General features: G+C 35.1%; 1 protein-coding gene across 4 annotated transcripts in view; it reads right to left on the bottom strand.

The window, feature by feature from the left end:
- The window catches only part of LOC114325156 (uncharacterized), a 47,546-nt gene extending 27,478 nt beyond the window's left edge, over positions 1-20,068 (bottom strand). The window contains exons 1-3 of one of the 4 annotated variants that reach the window (XM_028273116.2): positions 19,914-20,068; positions 6,529-6,634; positions 6,376-6,471 (exon numbers count right to left, since the gene is read on the bottom strand). In XM_028273116.2, coding sequence (XP_028128917.1) covers positions 6,376-6,471; positions 6,529-6,633 — 201 coding nt within the window. In that variant the 5' untranslated portion in view covers position 6,634; positions 19,914-20,068. Of the gene's footprint in view, positions 1-6,375; positions 6,472-6,528; positions 6,635-15,631; positions 15,896-19,913 lie in introns of those variants that run through there. The other 3 variants (XM_028273115.2, XM_028273117.2, XM_028273118.2) reach the window with 3 other exon arrangements.
- Positions 20,069-20,701: the final 633 nt, after the last annotated feature.

The following is a 20,701-nucleotide window of genomic DNA, read 5'->3' on the forward strand; positions in this document are numbered from 1 at the left end:
GATGTTTAAAGAATATCTTCTTACCTTGGCAACATCGAAATTTTCAGTTTTTCACATAGTTTCTGAGGGTTAAAAATGGCCGATTTCGTAATTTTTTAACTTTTAATCGCTTATATGTGAAAAACTATCAACTTTAGAGAAAAGTCACTAAAGACCTTTTCTGTTTGAAATGATCCAAAATCCTAAAAAAACTTCGTTGGATGCAAAAAAAATAATTTTAGGAAAAAACAAAAAAAACGTTTAAAAAAATTTTGACCCACTTTTGGACCTGGTAACATGCAAATTTGTTAAAAGGGGTCCTTTTTGAGTACGATTGTGCAAAAAATCCGAATCGGAATAATTTCCTAGCGGATGCGCAGTGGCTTTCTGGAATACTACTTGGAAGTTATTATGCAAGAGGTACTGGTCAACGAAACAGCTGACGTTATAGTAAACGTAATTCATAATAATAACACTTGAGGTATGCAGATAACATATAGTGTTAATGGCAGAAAAAAATTGGAGATTTGCAGAGAATACTCCAAAACGTTTATACGGCAAGTTTACATTAGGGCTTAAATCTTAAATATGAATTTAGATAAAATCAAATTTCTAATCTATATTAAGAAGCAGCAGCAAAAAGAATGGGGCTACAAGTTAATACTAATAAAACTAGTTATATGAAGGTCTCAAATAATAATCAAGTAGCAGAACCTGAAGATCTATCGGTTGGAACCTATACTTTTGAAGGAGTAAGAGAGTTCGTATATCTAGGCTCACAAATCAACCAAAGTAATACAGTAACTGCAGAAACTAACAAACGTATATATTTAGCAAATAGAGCGTACTATGGATTAAAGAAACTTTTAACATCAAACATAGTCACAAAAAGAACAAAAATATTGATATCAGCAGTCCCGGATCAAGAATCATGAGGCCCCTAGGCAACCCAAGCTATGAGGCCCCTTAGAAGCCCCCGCCTTCTCCTTTCAAAACCACGGATAATCTCTCAATCGTCGAGCGGTATCCCATGGTAACGGTTTTAAAATGGAGGTTTTTAAAATTTCCATTTTTGAAAATGACCGTTCGCCTGTTGCCTTTGTAATCATTAGCGTAGATAAGTCTTAAAAGCTAGAGCACGACCAAAATTCACTTTTAATTTGAGATTTGGATGCGCACTGTTGTTGACGTTCAGTTTTTCCAAATTTTCGAAATTTTATTTTGGTACCGTGCAATTATTTTACTTGGTGAGACGTTATTAAAATGGAATTCAAGAAATTTGGAAAAACCGAACGTCGACGACAGTCAGCATCCAAACCTCAAATACATATAAAGTGAATTTGGTCGTGATATACTGGCACATTTGGAAACGTCGCGCGTCGATTCGAGTTTGTTCTCATAAATTATAACCCAAAATTACTTGTAAAGCAGGAATAAATTGTTTTCCCTGCAAGTCGTGGAGCTGGGCTATAAAATATTTTAACTGCACTAGTTCATCTTCAATTTCAGAATGAGTATCATCAGGATAGTTTTCATGTAGATTTGAAGGCCACTCCTTTATTTGAGTATCACTTAGTTTTGAAAAAAACACACAAAACACCAAAACACTGAGTTTACTGACTCGTACGCTGTGAGCCGACGACTTAGTTCAGTAAATAACTTATCCAAAATTGGTAAATACGTCTCAACCTTTAACTTTTCTTCATCCTGTAGAAAAACTTCACTGGATTAGCATCATCAAAATATAGTTTTCCTGCTGGCTTTCGTTTAGTCTGGTCGGATTATTAAGAGTAGGTATTGTAGATCGCAGGCCTTCTGCTCGTAGGAAACAATAATTATCTCTTTGGGATTTTGAGAACTCCAAAAGTGAATTTCCAATCTCTTCCCTCTGTCTGTTATTATTTACTGACAGCGTTGATTCGTTCTAAAATTTGTTGCCAAAAACACATTTAATATGAATGTTTCTTTTTTTGACATTTATTTTAACAAACACTTAGCCTCATAAACTGTTTCAGCTTTCTGATTAGTGTCATCAGCAAGAGTATGAAGAGCAGATTTGAAGGCGTTGTAACCTTTAGACAAAGCTCTTGTTGCATTAGCCCTTGCACTCTGAGTGGGGTTTAATTTGAGCATTTAATCATAACTTCCCAACGGTGGGTAACTTACTTATTATTTGATCAACTATACTGCACCTAATTACACGACAACAGTCATTTTCTTCCAAAGAACAAAACCAAACCAAGAAGAAATAAGAGGCTAAATGATAAATTTAGAGCATGGATAGTGGAAGGCATGGATAGTGGAAGAGAGGGTAGGGAGGGAAACATTGCAGACTGACAGGCAGTACCGTTCCTTCTACATTAGCAACTAATTCTCACAACATAGGCTTTCTATGTGAACTAAAGTATGCATTGTATCCGCTGTGAGCTCGTACGTAGAGGGGATATTTACAAATTCTCGAGCGCCAGTAGTGGCAAGTCTGTAAACGTTTACCGGAAATTTGACATAAATGTCAAAGTGATTAATGTAAAATTAAAAACATTAATTATAAAAAATATTAGTTGGTCAAAGCTGTGGTATATATTTTTACCTTAAATATATTTACGTTTTAAATACTGAATTTAAGTTTTTTTAATGTTCCGTAATATGTAATTATAATTTAATCTAAAAATCTTAGCGCCATCTACACGATAATTGTGAAAGTATCCGAAGTAAGAAATTCATATTTTATCAATAGAACGTCAAAATGATTAGCAAAATCTTAAAAAAATCGATTACAATTTGATTAATTTTTTGCGTTGTAAATGTTAAGCGATAACAATTAAATAATAAATTTAAAAATTACCGGTGAAAGATAATTCCAGTAATCCGCTAGGAGCGCCACCAGCGAAGCTCAGAGCGTATAGTAGTTTGATACGTCCACCATCAATTTTATGGTATTGCGTGATATTTGAATTTCTTAATATGATTTATTTTTAAGTTTTTATTTTACTCCAATTATAATTTTTTAATTTTGGGCTCTGCGAGGCCCCCTTTGGGCACGAGGCCCCTAGGCAACTGCCTACTTTGCCTAATGGTTAATCCGGAACTGGATATCAGAACCCTAATCAAGCCCTTCCTCATTTACGCGTCAGAAACAGACGATAACAAAAAGTGATGAAGAACCGTTAGGCTGTTTTGAACATAAAATCCTCAGACATATCTATAAAGGCGTGGAGGAAAACGGATTATGGCGTAGACGCTATTATTTTTTTGGAGAAACAGCATAATGATACCAATGTTCAAAAAAGGAGACAAAGAAGACCCCAACAATTATAGAGGTATAAATCTACTAAACACCGCACTTAAGCTAACCACAAAAGTCCTAACCAACAAAATCAATAAACTAACAACTTTATCAGATGAACAACAAGGATTCAGATCCGGAAGATCCTGCGTAGACGCCGTATTTGTACTGAGACAAATCACAGAAAAGGCCATTGAGTACAATAAACCAGCATATCTATGTTTTATAGACCTGACAAAGGCTTTCGATCGCATCCAAGTCGAAGACGTCTTACATTTACTGTATGGAAGAAACATACCAATCAATATTATACAAACCATCGAAAACATCTACTTTCATAATCGAATACAGGCAAAGATAAATGGAAAACTAACGCAGTTTATACCAGTACAAAGTGGAGTCAGACAAGGTGACTCATTAAGCCCACTGCTCTTTAATATAATAATGGACGAAATAATAGAAGCAGTACGTAAAGGTCGTGGTTACAGAATGGGGAATAAAGAAATCAAAGTATTGTGTTATGCAGACGACGCCGCATTAATCGCCGAGACAGAAGACGATCTCCAAAGATTAACACACATCTTTAATACAACAGCCAAGAAATACAATATGATAATATCAGCAGAAAAAACCAAATGTATGACAACATCTAAATACCCACTACGATGTAAAATCGAAATTGATGGGAAAATAATAAAGCAGGAAGCAAGGTTTAGATATCTGGGAATTGATATAACCAGTTACGGAGATGTTGAAGAGGAAGTACGACAACAAAGCTTAAAAGCAAGTAAAGCGGCGGGATCTCTTAATGACACAATCTGGAAGAACAAACACTTAAGACAAGACACAAAAGCAAGAATCTATAAAGCAGCAATTAGACCTATATTAACATACACGGCGGAGACAAGGCCTGACACATCTAAAACGAGACGACTACTAGAAACAACAGAGATGAAAATACTCCGACGAATATCAGGGAAAAGTCTGTTGGATAGGGAGAGGAGCGAAAACATAAGAAGATCATGCAATATAGAAGACATAAATGGATGGGTGACAAAACGGAAACAGGAGTGGAACGAACACATTAGTAGAATGGCAGAGGATAGGATAGTACGAATAGCACGAGATAAGTCACCAAATGGACGAAGAAGTATTGGCAGACCAAGAAAAAGGTGGTGCGATAACCTAAACAATTTAGGAGGATAATATTGAAGAAGAAACAGGCTTTAAAGCCTACATACAAGAAGGAAGAAGAAGAAGACGCTATTATTTTGAACTTAACCACCTTTGTAGTGAGCCTAGTATTGGTAGATCTATCAAAATAAACAGGCTACGGTGGCTAGGCCACTTAGAGAGAATGAATGAGGCATCGAAACATATTTATGGCCAGAGACCGGATGAAATGAGGAGAAGAGGCAGGCCCAGAGCACGATTTAAGGACCAGGTAGAAGACGACTTGCGAGTGTTAGGAGTGCGAAATTGGAAAACCAAGGCGAGGGATAGGAAGGAATGGAAAATGATTCTGGAACACCCACCATGGGTTGTGGAGCCAATGATGATGATGAATCTATATCAAGAAGCCAAATAATAATGCCCAACTTATTATTAATGGCCAGAATATCATATGAGTATCTAAATGTAAATAATTATAAAAAAATTTGAACATAAATTAAAAAAAAACACAATACATGAAAAATCTGGTAGGTACCAAGCGAAAATCCAAAACTAGATTGCAACGAAATAGCATTGGTTCAAAAAAATATAAATACTTAGGTCATGAAATCGAAATTGCCAGGGATAATCAAACTGAAACTGCCGAACTGCAAAGAAGAATTACCTTGGCATTGGCCGCATATGAAGCTCTATCAGACATCTTCAAGAGCAACATGCCAAATTATCTGAAAAAGAAGACAGACGTTCGACCAATGTGTGCTTCCAGTCATAAGTTCACAACACATTAAATCATTAAATCTTATCATATATTGAACACACAATTTGTTAAAACGAACATTAAATTTTTGCCACAAATTTTTCCGACTATAAGAACCATAGATACGCATAGTGCCAATCTACTTATTAGCTGGGTAGGATAGGCAAAATTGGTCTTTTTATTTTTCATTAAGTATTTCAAATAATAGAATAACTAATAATAGTAGTATATTATTCAACGAGCATGTAATGATGGCTATTACTCACGATGATGAAGTTTGCGACACGAGCCGTAGGCGAGTGTCGTAATTCATCAGAGTGAGTAATAGCCATTACATGCGAGTAGAATACTATACTTTTTCTACGACCTTTTTTATTTTAATTAGTAAAAAATTTAATTATCAACTACTCGAGATTTAAATTATAATAATTTACAAAAATACCTAAATGATATTTACCCCTAGTACGTGGCTGAATAATTAGTTGCCTACTATTACCAAATTCTTATTTATTGTAAAAATAGAACTAGAAATAGTCAATATAAGTTCTATTCGTTTCCGAAAAGTTATAAGTTTAAATTTGTACCTACTGTCAGTGAATCTAATAAACAGGAAATGGCTGTTGTCGGTTGATGTACTTCATATATATAGTTAAAATGTATATTTACATTTAACTATATATAAATATAATCATATAACTATACTAATATGTTATAACATATTTAACACAATATAACTTGAAAAATAACCACAATATTAGTTATAAATTCCAATGAACATAAACAAAATGCACTAATGTCACTGTCACTAAAATAAATGATAAACGTCAAAATTTTTAGTAAACAAGATATAAACGTAAACATATATAATGACATTGTTACAGTTAAAAATTCCTTTAAAAATTTTTCGACGTTAATTATTGATATAAATTACAATAATAATTATTGTATTAAATAAACAAGTTTAAGTAACTTTATTTGCAGTTTACATACGATTAATATTAAAAGTGGCATGCGCCACTTGAATCTAACTTCAGCCCGTGATTAATGACCCGTGCGTAACTTCAGCCCGTGAGTTATTATTTAATTATTACTCACGGTAACAGTAATGGGTGCTATTATCTATGAAAAGTTAGCGAATAATGAGCATGTTATTAAACGGTCGTAGAAAAAAGGTTCTTACTTCATACAGGACGGAAAACAATGTGTTGAAAAAACCTGGCCTTGGTGTCGTTTTAGTAGCTCTTTCAGCTCTTGCAAGTGGAGGACTGTTCCTGGTCTACGGTAAGAAAATCGGTTAGAACAAATATGTACCTACAATAGTATAGACTCAAACCTCGTATTGTGTAAGCTCATCTGATTGTAGACCCTTTGTGACATATATCGCTAACACACATAGGAAAAATGCCTGGATTAATAAGTGACCCTTCATAACTGCCATTCTGAAAAAAAAATAAAAATATCAATCTACAGCGTATATTTATTTTTTTATTGAAAGAAAATACCATGTACATAATACAGACCAGGTTTAAAATCAATTTTTAAATACATCACCTATCTACTTGATACTTTTTGCATTGTGTTCAGGATGACTTATATTAAGGAAAAAATGTACACAATAAAAAAATGGGTGGAAATCAATGAACTGTCAACACGGATGGAATGGCCCCGTCCCATTTAAATAGTGAAGCGAGATTGCGGCCAACATACAAGAGAGAGGTCTAGAGAGAGACAGAGCTTGCAAGGGAAAATTTGACTTCTTCATTGGTTGGATATTCCTACAATCTACAACTACCACCAGAATTGCCAGATGTGATTTTATAAATCCCCCACTTAGAAACTAATTCCCTCAAATTAAGCTCAAATGCCCCAAATTAAAATGTTTTCCGCATGTTAATAAATTAGTAGTCAAATGTAGAGAACAGTAAACCAAAATAGGGATGGGAAAAACCTACCGGTTTAAACCTAAAACCGGTTTTTTACTTCGCAATAACCGGTTTTACCGGTTGTTTTTCTGTCCCGGTTATAACCGGTTTTTTCTTTTTATAGTAAAAACCGGTTATTAGGTTTTTACGGTGATTAGAATTAGGTTAGGTAATATTTTGGATCCCAATCATAATTATTATTCTCAAGTAATTATTCCAAACAAAACCATAATTAAAATTTTATTTTATTTTATAAAATACAGAAGCAAACTGAAAGTGCAATCTCACATCAGCCAAAAACAATTATTAAGTTTTATTATAATATTTCCTTGAAAAGGTATTTGTAATCATAATATTTACATAAGAAGTGATCTGGTTGAATTAGACGCAAACATCATCTATTTTTCACACTTAATTCTTGACATTGAAAGTGGGTGAATGACTTTTTCTGATTAGCAAAAATAATACTCTGACTATGAATATCGAATTACTGATTACGAATACGAATCTCCAAGAATTTCGCTACGTTTTCAAAACGATACACTTATACTTACAGGAATATTAAATGAGTTAAAATGTACCTATTCAACAAATATACAAACGTGTTAAAAGTAATACATGTTCTTTCGATAGTATTATTAATTTTGATCATATTGATATCGAGTCGAATGAAGTATCGCAAACTAAAGTGTATTGTAAATGTAACTTTGTAACCTATTGGATTAATAAAACCAAAAACCGGTTTTTCCAAAAACCGGTTTTTCCAAAAACCGGTTTTTTTTGGCCGGTTATAACCGCCAGGTTAAACAGTAAGCAAAAAAAACCGGTATAACCGAAAACCGGTGTTTTGTCAAAAACCGCCATCCCTAAACCAAAATTATACTACTTATCAACAGAGGGCCCTGGAAATAATTCATAGGTCCTATCTTCTTCAATTATATGAGTATAATATACAGGTCTATGCACATTCGCAAATTTAATTTCCCATGACTCCTTAAAATCTTCCATAACTCTCCCCCCAAAATATCACCCAACCATTTCTGCTTAGAAAAAATCCCATAGACGCTTTTAAATTTCTCCAAAATTGTAGGAAAATACCCCAATCTGGCAACCCTGACTATCACTATCAATTTTTTTGTTTACAAAAGATGGCGATTATCTTCCCTCTTTTCCTGGCTATTGCTCATCTCTCATCCTGGCCGCATTAAATTCGCTTCATGCCCATTCCATCCGTGTTGACAGTTCATGGGTGGAAACACATAATTGCCTTTTAAAGTGCATAAACGTCAAAATCAGTATATTAAGGTCAGATTTTGTTATTCGGAAGGTTTTTGGGGTCACTGAACCATAGATATAATAATACATAGATTAGGCAAGGTACTAAAAATAGCGTAACGCGGAGCAGTTCGGGTCGGTGATCTATCTATCTCTCTCTACCGGCACTTAGCTTTCTCTCTCTAGCCTATGATGTCCGCTACCGCTGTACTCTGTGATGATAAAATCACTTCCAGCGTTCCGTTACTTCCACCTCTTGGTAGATATGCTCACACTCGTACGACAGATAAAGATAGCTAGACCCTGGTACTTGATATTGAGCGGCCTATAACTAACCTGATCTATTGTTAATATATCTATGCACTGAACACGAATACGCCATCAGAACCAATCTCCAGAGTACTTTAGTGTCACTGCCAAACACATATTCTAGTGTTTCGAGGATTTTTTGTACTAAATTAATGCAAACAGGTTACTTGATAGATTTCTGGGGTTGCTGAACACGAATACACCATCAGGACCGACACCCGGAGCACTGGGTGCCTAGGGTCACTGCTAGCACACGTCATCTTCTGGAGTTTCGAGGATTTTTGGCACTAAATTGATGCAAACAGATTATTCGCGGGGTTTTTGGGGTTGCTAAATACGAATTTTCTTCTTTACGTGCCATCTCCGCGATGGAGGTTGGCAATCATCATGGTTATTCTGATCTTAGATGCTGCTGCTCTGAATACTTTGATTGATGTGCATCCGTACCATTTCCTCAAGTTACGCAACCATAAGATACTTCTCATTTCTCCACTTCTCTTGCCCTGGATTTTCCCTTGAATAATTAATTGAAATATGTTGTATCTTTCTAAATACGAATAAGCCATGAGAATTGGCATCCGGAGCACCTGGTACCCACGGTCACTGCTAATGCACATCATCTTCTGGAGTTTCAAGGGTTTTCAGCAATAAATGCACGCAAATAAATTACTAGGGGGTTTTGGGGTCACTTAACACGAATACACCATCAGAACCGACCCTCCAGACTACCTAATGCCCAGGGTCACTGATAAGGTACGTCATATTCTGGAGTTTCGACGGTTTTTGGACACCAGGTGCAACCCCCCGAGTAACTTGTTTAAATCAATTTGTGCCTTAGCAGTGGCCCTGGACACCAGGTGCTCCGGGGGTAGGTTCTGATTAGCGTATTTGTGTTCAGCGACCCCAAAAACCACCAAGTAGCAAAATCTGTCCCTGAATATAATACTTTTGACATGTTTATGCACTTTTGGTTGAATCTTATGCACTGTAAATGCAATTATGCATTTCTACCCATTTTTCTATTGTAGGCTATTTTCCTGACGTCATCCTGAACACAGTGAAAAAAGTTTCAAGTCGATAAGTAATGTTACAACTTCTTTGAAATACTTTTATTCAACTCAACAGAAATTACAATACTTTTAAATGGTTAACTCAATCTGAAAATACAGTCGAACCCGCTTATTAGAATACCGGTTATAAGAATATCCCGGTTTAAGGAATAAAAATTTGTGGTACTGAAACCTTTTTGCTAGTTACCAATGATCGGTTATTAGAATAAGCCGATTATACGAATATTTTTGCTTGGCACGGAGGCTATTCCAATAAGCGGGTTCGACTGTATCAAACTTCAAATACTGGAATAGAACTCAACTATAAAATGTCAAACACATATTATGTTTATATAGATTCCTGACGTTCTAGACGTCACCAGACATTTCTGGGTTATTCCATGACATCCAGAACATTCAACATTGTCGACAGCGGTGGGATTCAAGAGATATTAAAGTAGACCGGGCAGTATCGTCGCCCCCGCTAGCGAAATTATTCCGATTGGATTTTTTTGCACAAACTTACTCAAAAAGAGGTCCTTATAACATATCCACAGGGTGCCAGGCGGTGCCGTGGTCGAAAAATTGTTAAAACAATTTTTTTTAAACAAATTCGCAAAAATAATTTTTTCATTTCAAACAATTTTTTTTAGATAATTTGGGTCATTCTGAGTAAAAAAGGTCTCTTGTTATTTTTCTCTAAAATTGACTGTTGTCGAGTTATGTGAGATTAATAATTTAAAAAAATGCGAAAATGGCCATTTTCAAGGCTTCATCACTCGATTAAAAATTATTATTATCAAATTCAAAAAGTGACGAAATCAAGCTTCAAACACCTTCTTTAACGTCCTGAAGAGATTTTTGTCATTATTTTATTGCAAAGCTGTTATTTTTAGTTATTAACAATTAGCGCTTAGTCCAACTGTATCGTCGCCCCCGTTAGCGAAACTATTTCGATTAGATTTTTTGCACAAACTTACTCAAAAAGGGGTCCTTATAATATATCCACAGGGTGCCGGGCGGTGCCGTGGTCGAAAAATTGTTTAAACAATTTTTTTAAATAAGTAAAAAAAAATGAATTTTTTTATTTCGGACAATAATTTTTAGATTCTTTGGGTCATTCTAGCAAAAACGTTTTCTTGTGGTTTTTCTCTACACTTCATAGTTGTCGAGGTATATGCGATTTAAAATTTGAAAAACGCGAAAATGCCCATTTTTCAGACTTAATAACTAGGTTAAAAATTATTATTATTATGAAAGTCTGAAAACGACTAAATCAAAGTTTAAAGTCCCCCCCCCCCTACATGATCCTAAAGAAATTTGTGTCATTAGCGCTGTTAGCGCTCATTGTTATTAATTAAAAATAACAGCTTAGTAATAAAATAATGACAAAAATTTCCTCAGAATCTTGTAGGGGGGGCTTTAAACTTTGATTTGGTCACTTTCTAACTTTCATAGTAATAATTTTTAACCGATATTAAGCATTGAAAATGGAAATTTTCGCGTTTTTTAAATTTTAAATTGTGTATAACTTGACAACAAAAAATTTTAGAGAAAAATCACAGAAGAACTTTTTGCTCATATTGACCCAACGAATCTATCTAAAAATAACAGCTTTGTAATAAAATAATGACAAAAATCTCTTCAGGAACTTGAAGAAGGTATTTGAAGTTTGATTTGGTCACTTTTTGAATTCCATAATAATAATTTTTAATTGAGTTATGGAGCCTTGAAAATGGCCATTTTCCCATTTTTCAAATTTTTAATCGCATATAACTCGGTAATAGTCAATTTTAGAGAAAAATGACAAGAGACCTTTTTTGCTCAGAACGACCAAAATTATCTAAAAAAATTGTTCTAAATGAAAAAATATTTTTTTGAAACAATTTTTCGACCACTGCACCGCCCGGCACCCTGTGGATATGTTATAAGGACCTCTTTTTGAGTAAGTTTGTGCAAAAAAATCTCATCGAAATAGTTTCGCTAACGGGGCGACGATACAGTTGGACTTTAGCGCTAATTGTTAATAATGACAAAAATATCTTCAGAACGTTGAAGAAGGTGTATGAAGCTTGATTTACTCACTTTTTGAATTTCATAATAATAGTTTTTAATCGAGTTATGAAGCCTCGAAAATGGCCATTTTCGCATTTTTCAAATTTTTAATCGCATTTAACTCGACAACAGTAAATTTTAGAGAAAAATGACAAGAGACCTTTTTTGCTGAGAACGACCCAAATTATCTAAAAAAGTTGTTTGAAATAAAAAAATTATTTTTGTGAATTTGTTTAAAAAAAAATTGTTTAAACAATTTTTCGACCACGGCACCGCCCGGCACCCTGTGGATATGTTATAAGGACCTCTTTTTGAGTAAGTTTGTGCAAAAAAATCTCATCGAAATAGTTTCGCTAACGGGGGCGACGATACAGTTGGACTTTAGCGCTAATTGTTAATAACTAAAAATAACAGCTTTGTAATAAAATAATGACAAAAATATCTTCAGAACGTTGAAGAAGGTGTATGAAGCTTGATTTACTCACTTTTTTAATTTCATAATAATAGTTTTTAATCGAGTTATGAAGCCTCGAAAATGGCCATTTTCGCATTTTTCAAATTTTTAATCGCATTTAACTCGACAACAGTAAATTTTAGAGAAAAATGACAAGAGACCTTTTTTGCTGAGAACGACCCAAATTATCTAAAAAAATTGTTTGAAATAAAACAATTATTTTTGTGAATTTGTTTAAAAAAAATTGTTTAAACAATTTTTCGACCACGGCACCGCCCGGCACCCTGTGGATATGTTATAAGGACCTCTTTTTGAGTAAGTTTGTGCAAAAAATATCGAATCGGAATAATTTTGCTAGCGGGGGCGACGATACTGCCCGGTCTAAAGAAGATTGTGAGAATAATTGTTTATGGTAAATACAAGATCCTCTAAATTAGAAAAAGAAATGGATACGTCCGGACCACCAGCATGGTTTTTGAAAATGGAAGAGGAAAAGGAGAAGCGCAGGGTGGAGAAAGAGGAGAGGCGTAGACAAGAAGAGAAAGAAAAAGAGGAGAGACGTAGACAAGAAGAGGAAGAAAAAGAGGAAAGGCCCTAGAACAAGAGGTCGTGGTAAAATGGCACAATATCTTTCCAGAGAGCCTTTTGAACGACTTGCAGTTGATATTCTCGGTCCACTTCCAACCACAGAGAGAGGTAACTAGTACTTAATGGTTGCAATGGATTATTTTTCAAAATGGCCTGAAATTGCACCCCTTCCTAATCAAAAAGCGACTACAGTAGCCGAAGCATTTATAACACACGTCGTATCAAGACATGGAGTTCCTTTAGAATTGCATTCTGATCAAGGACGAAATTTTGAATCAGAATTATGGCAAGAATTAATGAAAATCTTGGGTATTAAGAAAGCTCGCACTACGCCTCTCCGTCCACAATCAGACGGAATGATCGAAAGACACAATTGAACTATTTGTCAATATCTTTCTATGTTTGTTGCTGATAATCAAAAAGATTGAGATGCTTTAATTCCTCTATTCCTGTTAGCCTACAGAAGTTCTGAACATGAAACAACTGGTTATTCTCCAACTATGATGATCACCGGTAGAGAAATTAAGCTTCCTCAAGATCTTATTTTCGGAGATTGCCTCCCTGCGAAGAAGAACGTTCATTCCTGACGTATATCGAAAATTTAAGAGAAAAATTAGAAAAGGTCTACGAATTTGATTTGCCCGTAAAAGTTTGAAGCTTCAAAGTGATAAAGCCAAGTCCAGGCTAGATATGCATGCTACGGGGACAAAATTCGAAAGAGGTGGCCCAGTATGGTTATACAATCCCACACGTAAGAAAGGACTTTGTCCGAAACTTCAGCGAAGCTGGGAAGGCCCGTACACCGTCCTGCAGAAGATAAACGATATTATCTACCGCATCCAGTTTTCAGCTAGAAGTAAACCCAAGGTAGTTCATATCGAGAGATTCGCCTCATATCATGGAACTGATCCACCCTGTTGGCTTCAACCAGACCCTGATAGACCAGTTATTCGAGGCGAATAACTATAAAGGAGGGAGCAGTGTTATGACAGTTCCGTAGATTGATCCTACATAGAAAAAGTCCCTCGACGTGAAAGAAGAAGTAGTTACGTACGAGAATGTTCTGGATGTCATGGAGTAACCCAGAAATGTCTGGTGTTTGACATTTTATAATTTAGTTGTATTCCAGTATTTGAAGTTTGATAATTTGAAGTAACCATTTAAAAGTATTGTAATTTCTGTTGAGTTGAATAAAAGTATTTTTTTGCACGATTGATCATTTTTGACTATTTACCGTGACAGATTTTACGTCAGTAGGTGACATTTACTAGCAACTCGACGGCAAGTAATCCAACTCGACGGTAAGTACTCCAACTCGACGGTAAGTAATTCACTTACCGTCGAGTTAAAAAATCTCTTAATTTTAATTTATTTATAATGGTATCGATCGTGCAAAAAACGTTATAAGCATGTCGAACGTTAAGGGTAACCGATCTCAGACAATAATTGGAGTCGTCGCTCCGCTCCTCCTCCAAACAATTGTCTTCGATCGGTATAAAACCCTTACCGTTCTCCATACTTAATATACTATAAAGAACTTGTAACAGTAATATATAAAGGACAGAAAGTATTGTGAGTAGAGTAGATCATCTTAATTGGGCCATGTATTAAGGAAAACGGAGGAAGGTAGGTGGAAAACAATTTTCTTGGATAAAATATTCGTTCTTGGACTCGACTCCGGTGGTGAGATAATATAGCAGGAGCCCTTAAAGCTATTAGCATGGAAAATTAGATGGATATTGCTTAAGACAGAGAGGAAAGGAGGCATGTTGTCGAGTGTGCTAAAACCCACGAAGGGTTGTAACGCCACTGAGTAAGTAAGTAGGTAAGTAAGTAATACGTATTTTGACATTACATAAATTAATAAAATTAGGTAGTGCAGTATGCGGCAAAATAAACAGTACTGAAATATTTATGATTATTTATTTGTATATCTAGTATACATGATATATCCTTGCAAACATTATTCACGACGACGCACGTTCCCGATAAAACAGATGTTAAAGCTGTCCTCTGGCCAGTGGCGAATCTACGGGGAGGGAAAATGAGGAAATTTCCCCCCTAACAAGGTCCAAAATTAAATAGAAAAAATTGTTCAAACATAAAAATATATTTGCTGAGATGAAACCGAAACCACAGAAATACAAATTCAACCCAATAAACACTCTAGGTAGGAAAATTAAGGGAATTTAATGCCTATAAGTTATTATTGATGTCTTTTATGTAACCTGAGTTTATCTTTTTTATGTCTTTTGGTTGGTTTTTCATTGGAAGTTTCCCCCTAAAGCAAATTTACCCCCCCAAGATAAATTTCTAGATCCGCCACGACCCTTGGCACGAACAAATCTTTAATTCTAATCCACAATTCCGAAATGGCAGACGGTGGATGTGTCTGACTCATTCAGCATTCCTCATATGTACGCATATGGTGGCGTTAGTTCTGGTGAGTGGCAACTCCCAAAATGATCGCGCAGTATTCGATGAGACTCCCTGGCAGTGTGACAGGTTGTCCCGTACTGCTGAAACCATTGTTGATTTTAAGCTTGGACCGTTTTCGTGACCTTTTCCCTATGACCAAAAGTAGTACTCCACCATAAAAAAATTTTCTGCAAAACTGAGAACCATTCTGAAGGATTTAACATTACATATCAAGACATTTACATACGTTATAACGGCGTTCGGAAACCACTCAGTACGTTTCGGTGCCTGACACTTACAAAATTTGAGGCATACGAATTTCAGTACTGTTTATTTTGCCGCATACCTTACTTAGTTTTGGCTCACACTATATAAATGTTCTATTTTTCCTTAAATGACAGAATATGTCGTGTCCATGCTACGAGAGAACACACCTATTACGTTACCGTTTAACTGGAACCTTTGCACCCACATTAGATAAACAAACAACAAACAACTTTCTTACCGCTAGTTACCAAGCTGGGTGCACATAAACACTTGAACCGGATTGAAATCGTAAGTAGTAAAGGTTAAAAAGAGCGCGCGCTGCGTTTTCAAACCAAGGTAAAAGTTCTTAACCAACGTCCAAGTAATTAGAAATCGTGACACAATTTCCCCTACCAACTAGTTCTTTATGTCTTTTAAAACTCATTGATTATTCCTGTCTATCAGAATTTATCAGATGTAGACACCTATAGGTGTCTGTTCTCGCATATTTGTATTTTAGAAGCCAAATAACGTTGATTTTGAATACACCATGTGTTGCAGTGAACATAACGGTATTTCTTGTAATTGTTGTATGTAAATTTTAAGAATGATTTACTTTTGCTGCAAGATTCATTCCGAAACATTTTAAAGTTTTTTTTAGAAACTTATTTTCGAAAATTTTATAAATAAAAATAAATAAATATCAATAAATAAGGGTAGGAACTGTTTTCTTATGGTATGTTTAAGTTAAATATCGTATTTGTAGTTATGGGATTAAGACACAATTGATTGTAATAAAAATTGTAAGAAATCAAATTGATTAGGTATAAAACAGTCAATGAGTGATTTAAAAACTGCTTAAAATATGTACAGAATTACCCAGGTGCCGATATTAGACCATACTCTAGTGTGCTCTACAATCACAGGTCTCAGATCAGACAGTCTGTAAATATCAGAAAACTCTCAAAATATCACTAGATGCACTCCATGCAATTTAAATAAAGTTTCTCAAGAAATTTTCCACGAAATATTCGTGGAACATAATACACTAAACGCAAAAAGTATAGCATAATTTTTGAAACAGAAAATTTAATTTTTAGCAGAATGTTTTAATACTCGTCTATCGTCTCCTTTAAGTATCTACAAAGCCATAACATTTCAAGTTGAAGCGTGTTTTTGCCAAAAAAAAAACAGTAAAGAAAATGTTGTTAAAGGAGAATACTTATTTTTGACATTTGTGTTCGACAATTTGATCTGTGTACTGTCTGCTTGAATTTTCAATGAGGAGGTGCGTTCTTACAAAAAATAAGTAATATAACGTCAGAACAAGCAGCTCAAATTTTATCTTTAATTGGAGATGGACGACGCAGCAATATCTTGCTGATGTTATGGGAATCCATTATGCAGCGTTTCAATTGCTTTAAGAAGGTATACAGAAAGTGGAGGATACACAAGAAGACCAGTTTCATAGGACTTTCCAGGTGCACGAACCCTGCAGATGAACGTTATTTACATCTGCAGACTTTGAGTACACATCATGTTACAGCTAGACAACAAACTGCTAAATGATCCTCCAACAGCCCGTGGTCCGTAATATTCGGTTCGTAAAGTGCCAATTCGTTTAGAAACAGATTAAGAGAATTTGGAATCAGAGCCAGAATGCCTTTACTGCTCCACTGTTAATGAGTGCACACCGTATAATACGTTTAAGTTTTGCACCAGAACATGTAGATTGGGATAATAACGACTGAACTAATATACGACATACTTCACCTTGTCATGCAAGGTAAAATAATGGGAAACAGAAATGTGGGCCGCCGTACAACTTCTTGGCTTAAAAACCTACTCCAATGGTTTGGGAAAACTAGCACTGAACTATTTCGTGCGGCTGTAAATAAGACAATGATTGTTAGTATGCTGAGCAATATAAGAGCCAACGATCGACAAACGGTCTCGGCACCTTAAGAAGAAGAAGAAGGACTAATATGCCTCTTACTGATGAGTCCAGATTTGCACTTTGTGGTTCCGACAGATACTTTGAACTGTTAGATCCACAAAGTGCCAATCTTGACTTATCAGTAAGAAGAATATTAGTCCAGTCGTTAATATCCCAATAGACAGGCTCTGGTGCAAAACTTAAACGTGCCATACGGGGCTCTAGGACGTTTCATCGCCGCCAGTTCATCGCCGGCCCATTCATCGCCGGCCGATTCATCGCCAGTCAGTTAATCGCTATCTGATATATTTCCGAATTTTCGACAGTTACATTTATTATTTATTTTTAGTATTAATTAGGAATTCTAGAAAATTAATAGACTTTTAAACTTTTATAATATAAAATATATTATAATGATAGTCTTTTAAATTTCACGGTCAACATTTCCAAACAAGAGAAACTGTTTCTTAAATTCGAAAAGAACCCAAAATTTCTGTACAAAAATTTAGGGGAAGTGGAAATAATAATATTTTTTATCTTTTTCATTGTCAAAAGTTTTGAACTAAATTTAACGTCGTGTCGTGTCATCTCCCATAATACAAAATCAACTGACTAACTGGAGATGAAACGGACGGCGATGAAATGGACTGGCGATGAACCGGCGGCATCGAAACGGCGGCGATGAACCGGCGGCGATGAAACGTCCCATTCCGCCATACGGTGTGCCCTCGTTAACCGTGGAGCAGTAGCAGGCATTCTGTTTCTGATTCTAAATTCCCTTAATCTGTTTCTGACCGAATTGGCACTTATTCGAACCTTACGGGCTGTGAAGAGATCCTTTAGCAGTTGTCTAGCTGTAACATGATGTGTACTCAAAGTCTGCAGATGTAAATAACGTTCATCTGCGGGGTTCGTGCACCTGGGAAGTCCTGAAACTGGTCTTCTTGTGTATCCTCCACTTTCTCTATACCTTCTTAAAGCACTTGAAAAGCTGGATTGGTGGATTTCCATACCATCAGTAAGATATTGCTGCGATCGTCCATCTCCAATTACAGCTACAATTTGGGCTGCTTGTTCTGACGTTATATGACTCATTTTTTGTAAGAACGAACCTTCTCATTGAAAACTCAAGCAGAAATAGTACATAGATCAAATTGTCGAACACAGATATCAAAAATAAGTATTCTCCTTTGACAACGTTTTGTTAACTTTTTTTGTTCGGCAAAAACACGCTTCCAAAAATGTTATGGGTTTGTAGATACCTAAAGGAGATGATGGACGAGTATCATAACATTCTGCTAAAAATTAAAAATTATTTTTAAACTTTTTTCTGCTTCAGGCTGCGTAACATTAGACAATGGGTAGGTCGAACGGTCGAGGAATTGTTTCATCTAGCTGCCGACGGAGAAACATTTCATCAGCTTGTTAATACGATAGCCAATGCTTAAAAACAAGCATTATGACACACAAAAAAGAAAGGTACAGGTGGCGTAAATGTCACCCTGCAGGTATTTACTAGAAGCACCTTCGAACATACCTAAAAAATAATACAAGGGACACTGCAAAAACATCGATTATGGGGCGCAAAGTATGCTAAATTTGCAGTCACTCGAGCGTTATGGGGACTTATTGGGTTGTGATTATTAGGTCCTAAAACCAAAAAAAGTAAAGTAAAATTTTCCATTTTAGTGGGGACTTTCCATTTTTTAATTTAATTTTCCATGTCCAACAATCGTTTTTTCCGATTATAGCGCCACCTATTCATAATTCTAACAAATGTCTCGAATAAAAGTTGCTTATTTTTACGTAAAGAATTCAAATCTGCAATAAAAAATTTGGGGTCCCATTTAAGATTTTAAAGTAACCCCCACCCCACCTCCGTGGGGGGTCGTGTTTGGTACCATTCGATACATTTTTTAAAAACATTTTGAAAGTGTATTTTGTAGTTTTTCGATCTGATGTTCACTTTGCGAAATATCGCGGGGTTTGAATTTACGCCCCGCTCAAATCGTCAGATTTTCGAAATATACACTCCTTTACATGTACTTAACGTACATTTTAATCTGACAATATTGAGTATTTTTAAGGATAGATTTTTTTTAACACTTCCCCCTTAACGAACTTCCCTGTGTTAAGAGCCAATATATGGTAGAGGTACATCTGCAGGGTACCAGGTTTCTCCCCATATGATAATCTGACGCTCTCGAGTAACTGCAAAAATCCCCGCTTGGGCTCCCCTACCATTATATATTTACATTAAAATCAAAACGAAAATGTCTATAGGAAATATGTATAGAAAGGATTAGAAAATCGATGAATCTATCATGTTAAATATGATTAACGAAATAACATAAACAAAACCAGATATTGGACATCAGCAGACAGAGAAGAGCTTTCCAACTAAAATATACATAGTTCTCAAATTTACAGTTCTAAAAAACCAATTCCAAATAATAACCAACTTACCTATATTTATAATTTGTTTAAATTTTCAACATTAATACTTTTCACATAAAACCACAGCACCTTTCGATGATTCACGTTAACTAAACTTACAAAATTATAGTATGGAAGATCTTCAAACCGCCGATTAACACAAGGTCGCTATTAATGAGCTTTCTTCTACAATTACCTAATTTAACATTAAAATTGTAGTTATTTCCCACATTATTTCGAAAACAATTATAAATATGATTTTTTTCTTAAAACTACTTGTACAGTTTATTAATGAAAATGCTTCAACAGGATATTACATTTTTGTAATAAAAATTTTGGTAATAATGTTATATACCTAAATTGATACGTCACTAAAATTGCATATTAATTGTGACCTAAATTAATGTACAATATACGATGATTATTCAATAGTCAGATATTCGAAGAATATGGAGGCCAATTGCAGATTATGTACACTTTGAATTTAATACGCAACACTAATATCAATATAATAAATCAAAACCTCGGTGGAGATACAAATAAGAACGAAGAAATAATAAAAAATGAACACACCGTATAAATAAAAAATAAAACAAATTTATCAATAAAAGATCACACACAATATACAGTGATAACCAACAGAAGAGTAATAAAATAAATTATGCTAGTTACGCGAATATCATAAAATATGCAGCTGAGAATGATTTGCAGAAGTTTCATTTTCTTATAGTATCCTATACTTGACTATAAATTAAAATTAAAAACAAACGCTTTGTGTGACATTTTGTATTTTTAATGCAAAAAAGCAATAACTTGCA

Source organism: Diabrotica virgifera, chromosome 5 (genome assembly GCF_917563875.1).
Source record: "Diabrotica virgifera virgifera chromosome 5, PGI_DIABVI_V3a".
NCBI classification, from domain to species: Eukaryota; Metazoa; Arthropoda; class Insecta; order Coleoptera; family Chrysomelidae; genus Diabrotica; species Diabrotica virgifera.